Source organism: Geospiza fortis, unplaced genomic scaffold, assembly GCF_000277835.1.
Source record: "Geospiza fortis unplaced genomic scaffold, GeoFor_1.0 scaffold221, whole genome shotgun sequence".
Lineage (NCBI taxonomy): Eukaryota > Metazoa > Chordata > Aves > Passeriformes > Thraupidae > Geospiza > Geospiza fortis.
The window spans coordinates 2155895-2165904 of record NW_005054395.1 but is presented as its reverse complement, the minus strand read 5'-3'; the positions used below and the strand labels follow the sequence as shown (position 1 = coordinate 2165904).

At 41.3% G+C, this 10010-nt stretch overlaps 1 protein-coding gene across 1 annotated transcript in view; it reads left to right on the top strand.

Moving 5' to 3' along the window:
- Positions 1-330: 330 nt before the first annotated feature.
- TEX2 (testis expressed 2) overlaps positions 331-10010 on the top strand; it is a 28033-nt gene continuing 18353 nt past the window's right edge. The window contains exons 1-2 of the mRNA XM_005425749.3: positions 331-1981; positions 8544-8744. Coding sequence (XP_005425806.1) covers positions 353-1981; positions 8544-8744 — 1830 coding nt within the window. The 5' untranslated portion in view covers positions 331-352. The remainder of the gene's footprint in view (positions 1982-8543; positions 8745-10010) is intronic.

Here is a 10010-nt window from a genome sequence, read left to right as displayed (position 1 = left end):
TCAGAGGTACATCTGACAAGGAAAATAGAAAGGTAGTGCTTCAGAGATGACCTATGATTTCAGGGCACTTGAAGATAATTTTAACAGCCTGGTCTGTTTTAATATTGCCATTTTGTGGTATGTGGAAATATGTTAAGTAGCACACAGCAACCTAGATCTGTAATTTTCAGCGTAGGCATCTCCTGCTTCTTGTTTTTTTTGTTGGTGTGAGTTGGTTTGGGATTTTTTCCTACATAAAATTGTGTTTGACTTAACACAATTTTGAAAATAAGGTTATTTGAAACGGGGGGAAATGCATTTAATGTGGTGTTATGTTTTCTCCCCAGACTCTGACACATCTCTGGAACCTGCAATGACAAGTCGGAACAGTAGCCATGCAGACAAAACTGGTGAAATGTCCTCAAAGCAGTCAACACCAAAAGTGCAGGTCCAACGATCTGTCTCCCGAGAAACCATCACAATTCATTTCTCTGCATTTGGGAAGGAGGAAGAAGAGGAGGAAGAGGAGTTTAAAGAGTTTCTTGATGAGGAACTAGATGACCAAAGCATTGTAACAGCACTTGAAGCCAAGGAAGACCTCTGCTTTGAGCATAGCGGCCATGACCTTTTTGGTCCAGCTACCTCGCTTAACATGGCCAACTCTGCATCACCGCTGTCCTCATCGCCTGCAGTTCTGCCAGCTGCAGAAACTGTAAAGCTGTTGGACTCTTCTTCCCCATCGCAAATACTCAGTGCAGTGCCACCAGTCCTGTCTCCATCGTCACACTCATGTCACACATTTGGCTCATCAGGTGCGCCAGCACCACCTGTGGAACAGAAATCCAGTCTGTCTTCCCCATCCTCATCTCCTTCCAGGTCAGTTGCCTGCTCTAGTGGCTCATCCACAGTTTCTAGTTCAAAGCCTTTTAAGGGGTTAGTCAAGTCCTTTTCAACAGAAGTGGAACCAAAAGAACCCACCCCACCAATGCGACACAGACACTTAATGAAAACCTTGGTGAAATCTCTGTCTACAGACACTTCTAAACAGGAGCCTGAAGCTGTGTCTTACAGGCCACCTGACTCGAAACTGAACCTGCATCTGTTCAAACAGTTCACTCAACCTCGAGCTACAGGTGGTGATTCTAAAACTGCCCCCTCCTCTCCATTAACATCCCCCTCCGACACTCGTTCCTTTTTTAAAGTACCTGAAATGGAGGCTAAAATTGAAGATACGAAACGACGCCTTTCTGAGGTAATCTATGAGCCTCTTCAGCTGCTCAGCAAAATAATGGGTGATGAAAGTAGTAGCCACAGGCCCAAAGCCTTATCTTCAAGTGCTTCAGAACTCTCAAACCTTTCCAGTTTGAATGGCCATTTGGAAAGCAATAACAACTACAGCATTAAGGAAGAGGAGTGTGATTCTGAAGGGGATTTCTCTGGGGGTGACTTTAGCTTGACTAAGAGTGATCACTCAAGAGGAGCAGAAGAACATGCAAAAGAGATGGAGACCAAAAGCTCTCAGTCTGCAAGCACAAAGGATGTGGGGTCAAAACCTTCACTTGTACTTGAAAAATGTTTGTTGTCTGCACTAGTGAGCAGGGAGGATGAGGAGTTTTGTGAACTGTATTCTGAAGACTTTTTCTTGCTAGAGGAAGAAAGCAAAACTGATAAACCCACTGAAACTGTGGTGGAGCCTGAGATGACTGAGGAAACTGTTACTATGCTCAGTAGTGAAGATGAAAATAATCTGGATGTGCAACAGTCTGAAATACCCGTAAAAACTTTATACTTATTAATACTGTTAGTCTATGCTTACCTTATTATCCCTCTCCCTGGCTATTTAAGTGGACTTTTACTTGGAATGGCCCTTGGATTTATGGTAGCTGTCTGTGTGATTTGGCTTCTTATTCCACGTACTCATGAGTATCTGAAATTGCATAAAAGCATGAAAAAGCGATGGAATACAGGAGCTCTGGACATCAAAGAACCTGAAATACTGAAGGTGAGATCCTGGCATTTTGTGTGAGTGTCTGTGTGCATTATTTTGGGTAGGAGTAAACTAGATTTATCCTGAGGGTGTAAATGAGCTGAAATGTCCCCAGTTGTAAATAGTTTTTTAGGGTCAAGTCACTTTGGCAGGGGCACAAATGATTTAGTATCCAAGAATATGTAAGACTTCGATGTCTTTAAGGATTAGTAGAAAATGGAATTTCTTCAAAGTAAAAGGGCAAATGGCTTTGCTGATAGATTTGAAACGATCCAACTGAAATACTGAGAGCAAGCAGTGTCAAAGTTTAGTGTGTAAAATAACATTAGTGCTTGAAGCTGTGTCTTGGGAGATGTGTTTTGTTTCTGGGATATTTTGTCTAGGCAGTAATTTGTTTGTCTGGTCTGTTCATGAGCAGAGACAAAAGCATTGTGTTCAAGTAGAGCATAGAGTTGGAGAGCATATGGGTTGTCCTCAAACATGAGCTAATTGAAATGGGAGGAGGAATTACAGTTCAGCAAAATGTGTCTGAGAGCTGGGTTTTGAGTGAAAGTTTGTCCTATCTGTTCTCTGCCCTCCACTTGTTGTTGTTGAGATATTGCAAGTTTGCTGTCACTTTGTGTGTCACTTTGCTGCCTGTCCAGCTGTGATCCACCCAACCCCTCTGTTCCTTCAGTGCCTCTGGTCCCTGTCCTGCCCTCCTAATCTCCATCTGTGATGAATTCAAATAATATTTCCCAATTGCAGAATTCCAAGCAATAAAACATCTACTGGTTTCTGATGTGCAGCAGAAGCATTTCTGAGTGCTGGTGGTGAAGCCTTCACTTGATATCACATGCTGATCAGAGTATTTGTGGAGGCATTTTTTGTATTTGTGTAAATATTCAATTGTGCTTTTTGAAGGTGCATCCCCAATTGTAACAGCACAAAGGTGTCATGAATTTAAATTCAGATGAGTATTTACTGTAGAATCTATAATGTATTGATGGCTAATTTAATGTGTATTTAGGTAACTGAAACGTTAGAAAAACAGAATATAAAACTCTACTTTTTTTGCATAACGGTGGTAATTGCATGCCTAGCCTGTATTCTACCTTGGTGTTCCTTTTTCTGTGAATGAGATGAGTTGTGGTTATTATTTGCTGTAGCGAATTCAGACTGAGCGCTCCTGTCTGCCCAACTGAATTACCTGCTACTCCCACGGACAAACTGTTACAAACTTTCACTTCAGTCCTTGTTATTTGGAGCCAAGACCCTTCCTCCGTACTTGACAGCTGATAGAGATCCTGATGTTCGTCATTGGCTGGTGTTAGGCTGTCTCTGAGATGTCAGCTCTTATTCAGGAACATTTAAACGATATTTTAATGCTTTTATTGAGGAGTTACATCTTATGAAAATGGCTGTAGGCAAGAAATGAACAGTGCAGAGAAGTCTGCATAAATGTAGATTAATGGTTTTTATGACCTGATGAGTATTTCTTGTGCTCACAACACGCAAAGTAATTGTCTTTAATATGTAAATACTTCAGGAGTTTACAAACCAGCTCAATGCCCATATTGTAGTGGAACATAATGTAATATGATTTAGCAGATTGCAAGTTATTATTCCCGCTTCAGACAACTATCTTTTGTTTGCATCTGTCAAAATAAGTACTGGACAGCTTAGATCCTCTGAAAAGGATCTGAAAAGGCAGCTAAAGACTTAATCTGTAACAAAACTCAGGGGAATGTAGGAAAATCAAACTTGATGCTCTTGCATAAAGATGTTTTCTTCAGAACTTGTTGGTCTGGTATTCTGGCCTGGACTGCTGTTGTGCAATTATGATAAATGCTCTCAGTAAGATGCCTTCATATGGGGCTCACAGAGTTGGGATTCTGCCAAACTGCTGTCAAGTTACTTTTGTACAGGTATGTGTGCATTCTCCCCCATGTAAATGTTGTTTGAGAAGTTTGCATTTCCTAGGTTTCGAAAAGCAGTGCAAAATTCCCCTCAGCAATTGCTGAAATACTTGAACAGATTATTGTCTCCCACAAAACTGTTCTTGGCAGTGGGAAAAAGTAAATAACTCTTGTGCTGATAAGTGTGTGTTTCTATAGGTGTCTGCACTTACTTCAGTCAAATATCCTTGGTTCTGGGGGAAAACATCCCCCCAACCAGAAAATGCACAAAACCCCTGCATCTTCATTGCATGTTTTTGTATCTGCTTATTCCCTTAGTTTTCAGTTCTCTGGCTTCCTTCTTATCTTTTTCTTTTTTTTTTCCTTGACCACATTTTTTTTAATCCATTAGTCTTTAGTCTTTTCTAACTTCCTTCTTGGCCTTTCAGCTCTGCATTCTCTTGTGTCGTGCTGACTGATACGAAAGGTTTTAAGTAACAGCTAAAATGGAAATTAATATATTTACCCTTTCCATTAGGAAGAACTTTTAGGAGAACACAGTGGCAGTGCCACTGTGGATAAATTGGAGCCTTTGAGCCACAGTGTACAGAAAGAGGAGGCTTTTTATCAGTGTGCTATTCCTGAACACCATCCAAGGGATTTCATGTTTGATAGTGGCCTCTGGCAGACAAATGTTTCTTCCAGTTAAGGTGATGGTTGCTTCTGCTACCTCAGAACTCTTTTGTGCCTTTGGATTCCCTGTGAAAGAAGCTCATAAAATGCTTTATATTTTTCCCTCATTTATGAAGCAAAATACTATTGAAGTATTATAAAATAGTGGTAATAAGAGGGGTAGTTATACAATTACGTGATTTGAGTGATCAACAATCTTGTAAAAATTTTGGTGCTAAAGCATTTGATTATATAATTTAATAATAATGGCTATTAACCAGTTAATATCACTAAGAAACTTTAGGGACAGTTTTAATCCAGATTTGGGCTTGTATTGTGAAAGTAGCATCTGCTGATTCTTTTATTTATGTATTTGAAAGTATCATAAGTAATTATTTTAATTTATTTTTACCCACGGGCCAGGCTGGGTGCCCCCAGCCCTCTGGGTCCTTCATAAGGATCTTTTGCAGTTCTCCCTATCCTCCCCTCTCAGGTTGTGTTGTAACACACCTGAGACCTTAAATAAGTAACATTAAAAAGTTGGTACCTACAAGGCCTTTTACATGAATTTTTCTGTTGAACTGCAGTTTGAATAAAATATTTGGAGCCCAGAGTCAGGAAAGAGAAAAACCAAACGGAGGGGAGTTTTTAAAGCTGTTTTTGCCATGTCCCAGGAGCTGAGTGTTCCCGGGGCTGGAGCAGTGGCAGCAGCTGTGGATTGGAGCTGTGACCTGAGCTGGTGCTGCCCAGCCCAGGGAGCAGCTCCGTGGTCAGGCACGTTCTGCGTTCAGCTGGGAGTGTGGAGCAACTGCTGACCTTTAGAAATGGAGATCACAGGATCAGTGTAAATGGCCAGCAGCTGCACAGTGGCATATGACTATGGTCATTGTCCTCCCAGAATTACTAAATTTCTTATTTTAACAACTTTGCTAGAACAGAGAAGACCTATCCTACAGTCTCTCCTCTCCTACACAAGGAAATCCATTGTTGCTTCAGTAGTTTGGGAGAATTTATCTGTTGCTAACACGTTATGGTAACACAATTTCTCTGTTTGGGTGCATTGCAAAACGGTTTCCGTGGGCTGTGAATCTTTTGTTCCAATTTGGTTTTGCAAAAAGAGAGGCGGAGGTAATTCTGCTGAAATTGTTCTTAAAGTGCAAGAACTTTGGAATTACTCTAGGGGCTTCTTGGATAAACTTCTCAGTGTTTTTTAAGCTAGGTGAAACAACTTACAAAACTGAAGATCACTGAAGTGAGAAGGCAGGTGGTATTGTTACCTCCTTTAACACTAGATAAAATTCCTGCAGCTGCCACAGATTTTCAGATTCATTAATAGAGCGAAGAATCACCATTTAGTGAAGCATTAACATTTTACTGTCAGCCATGCAGTGTATCTCTGTAACAAAATAACATGAAAATCGAGTGTGAAGAAGAAACTTCATCCTTAGAAATTACAAAACTAAAATTTTGTGTACAAGGAGGGATTGTAGTAATGTTCTGTCCCTTTCATCCTGACTGTTGTCTGAAAATAAAACCCCAAATACTTAAACGTGAGCTTGGTTCTCCAGTTGCTGATAACCTGGTGGTTGTGCTGTGTTTGCACTTCTGTTGGGTTGTGGGTGAGCAGGGTATGAGAATTGTGTGTTTGGCAGACTGTACAGCTAATCAATTGGTTTGAACTGGAAGGCCTGGGCACATGGTAGGGATCAGAAAAGCAGGAGGGATTTTTACTTACTTTGGCACAGGGAAGTCAGGATTTTGATGGGTAAATCACTCCTTGTTTTCATCACAGTTCCAACTCAAGCAGGTCGTTAAAGGAATGTCAGGTGCAGTCTGACCTTCCTTCCTGGGTACCACATGTACCCATAAGTTTCCAACCTTTCTACTGAAAATAGAAAGCTTATTAGACTTAGAGAAAGGGCTCATGTGACTGAGCTTCCTATAATGACCAACTCTCCAAGCAGCCCTTTGCTCTGTGCCAGCTGGGATGGTGTTGGCTGAATGGCCTTCCAGGAGAAGACAGGAAACTTCTGAGGCAGCAAATTCCCATCTGCACATTTGCCTGGCTGCAGGCTCCAGACTTTGTCTGAGCTAGAAATAGCTTGGAGATCTGATGGGGGCAGGTGGGAGTTGCTCTGGAGATCTGTGGGCCATATGGATATTCCAGTTCCCGCACACGGTGGCTTTGGGCAGCTCATGTGATGTTCTTGTGCTTCAGTAAGTCCAGCTGGAGTTCCTGGCTGAAAATTAATTGCTGTCTGCTCAAAGATGTCTTGGCTAAATAATTTCTAGGAAGGAGATGGGATGTGCCTCAAACCTACGTCATCCCTGCTGTGCAGTTTGATGGCTTTTATAGAAAACTCTTCCTTGTGCATTGTATTTCCTGTATGGGAGTTGTGCATAACCCACTGTAAGAAAAAAACAACCATAAAGCTTCTTCAAAGAGCATGTCCTGGTATAGGCATTTCTATTAATAAAAGACATAATCTGCTTTGGAGCTGAGCAAAGATGAATGACTTAATCTTTCCTGAACATAAAAGAAATGCTAATTTATCTAGTTTTTTCAGGGTTTGTAGTGGAAATGGAGCTAGATGTTGGAGTAAGCAAAACAGATATCACTGTTACTATGGCACCTAAGAAAGTGTATGCTGTCTACTGTGGGAAATTATGTGGCACTGAAACCGAAGAAAATTAGCATAAAAGTAAATTTTACATTTCTGTGTGTGGGTGGAAACTTCTTTAATAAGTTGAAATCTTGCAGTAATTTTTGGGACGTTTTGCATAAGGTAGTTATGACTTTTTGTTTTGAGAAATACTGGGGTGCTCATTCAGCTCTCCCCACTTCCCCCCTCTGAAATCACACAGGTGTTTGTAAAGTTGCCATTTGACTTTCTGCTCCACTTCACCTTCTGTTGACATTGATGAATATTGAGTATGCCGAATTTAAGGTTCTCATGTGCAGATAAAAACAATGATCAAAGAATGCTGCATGGCAGGTTAAGAGGAGGAAAACTTCTCCTTGAATGAGTGTTCTGCCTACCTTCTACCCCATTTATCATCTCTACTTCTGTAATCAGATACTGGAGAAGAGAAGCAACATCACCCCCATGGTCAGAGTCAGCACTTAAAGGCTTGTTGCAGCAGGACTGGCTGGTTTGTTTTGTGTTTCTTTTACAGCACGAGAATTAATTGAATTTAATCCACATGTATGACTCCTGTGTTGTAGCTGAGCAGTTATACAACATGTTAAATGATCTCAGATGGTGATGGTGCATGAAAGCAAACTCCATTGTGGTCTTCCAGTGAGTCCTTAATTGTGATGATCACAATGTCAGTGCTGTCTGTGAGCACACAGGCTGTTTGCTCTGCCTGGGCTCTGTGTGATTAAACTGTCCGAGCTTGCTGGGAGCAGAGGGGCTGCTGAGCTGCTCAGCCCTTCTGTGGCTCTTCCTTGTTGTTACTATATTGCAACAGTTCTATTGTCATTATATTGCAATGGTTCCATATTGCTGGAGTTTGGTACCTCCTTGATGTTTCTCATAGGCAGCTCCTCTAAGCACTGACCCTTCTTCTCACAACAGCCAACTGACTCCAGTTCCACCCAACAAATCCACTCTTTTATAACACTCTTCTTCTTATTGGCTACAGCTGTGGCCTGTAAAGTCAGGCCTGTTCCTAATCTGTAATAACTGGCTCAGGTGCAACTCCTTAGGAGTAAGATTACTTTCTATACTACCTTTAATTTCTTATATTGTATCTCCCTACACTTCCGGGCATCCTGCATCTGCAGGGGAGGAGGTGAGAGCCTCCTGGGCTACATAAACAAAGTGACGGAGTCAGAAAAAACACCTGGTGTGCTTGAGATCTCACCCTCATCTCCTGCTCTGTTGGTTTGGTGCTACCTCGTTTAGGGCACTAAGTGAAATAACTTTGGCAAAAGCTTGGATAATAATTTAAAGTTTTTAGGTACGTGCTGTACTTGGTTTTCTAGCAGCTTAAAAGCCTGTTAACAGTGTCTTCTTCTCTAGGGATGGATGAATGAAATTTATAATTATGATCCAGAAACGTACCATGCTACATTGACTCACTCTGTCTATGTGCGACTTGAAGGCAGCACCCTACGACTTTCAAAACCCAACAAAAATATTTCTAGAAGAGCTGTGTACAATGAGCCAAAGCCTGAAGTCACATATGTCAGTCAAAAAATTTATGAACTAACAGACAGCAAGGTGAGTGTCTTAGTTATGTCTGATTTTACAAAGAATACTTTGCAAATTCTTTTTAACTCTGAATTTTGTTTTTTCACTCCTCTATTTTCATGTTCTGTCATTATTTAAACAAAACTGTTGTCGTGACTAACTTGCAAAAGATTTTTCTGGGGAGGAAGATTGAGCAGGATTTGGAAGAAAGTACATATTCACACAATAAGGGAAAGGCATGATTTTCCTCTGGCAGTTGAGAGCAGTTAACTCATAGGAGCTCTGAGAGTCGTTTCCAATGCATGAGATGACTGTTCTGAAGGTTACACCAAAATGCCTCATCTTTAGTGGTGGTTTCTACCCCAAGGCAGCTGAGACAACATTTGTATTTCACTCAAAGGGGGGAATGTACATCATATGTGAAGGAGGAGAGTGAGAGGTGTCTAGAACGTGACCTGCTCTAGGTGCCCTCAGTCTAGGGAAGGAGATGGGGGTTTTTGCAGTTGGAAGAGTGCATCAACAGTAATGCTAGGACAGGTTTCCTACATGTTGTTTGCCTCCCTCAAATATGTCAAGAGTTGCCACGTGAAGTTGATTCCATTGGCATTGTTTTAAATAATACATCAATACCTAATTATTAAGGGAATGGATTTTTTTAATGTGCTGCATCAGTCGAGGGCCTTGGCAGTACAGATGTAGGAGGCAACCAGCCTTCACTTGACTGGAAGTGAGAGGGAGAGAGGGACCAAAGGAACAGTGAGGAAAACCTCCCTCCTTTGCTCTGAGTCTGTATGGGAAAGAAGTGTGCTGGCAGCTCTGCCTTCCATTAAAAGAAGACAGCGAAAAAGGTAAAGAAAAAATTAGATTCCTGCCTTTTGCCGATTTGTTTTCCCATCATGAAAGACAAGCAAAGCTGTCATGTGGGAGCACTTGACTGATGGTGGTTCCCCATGGTATCTTAGAAAAATTTCCAGTACTTCCCCCCACCCAGCCCCACTTGATTACAGAAGGGCCAAGTGCCCTGACTCTAACAAAAAATGAATGCCTATTCTTCGAGGTACTTGCCCACAGTTTTTAGAGAACACTGCTGAGTATAGGCCCCCACATAGGAATTTTTAACTCTTTTTTTAAAACCACTCCTCTAATCACTTGCATTGTCTTAATTTGATATAAATATACTGAATTTAGAGTATAATTGTCTGCAAATCAGTCTTACGGCTTGACTCTTATGTGTTTGATGTGGCTGTCACCAACTTCAAACACTCAATTTCATAAGGTGGGCATGAAAAGTTGTGT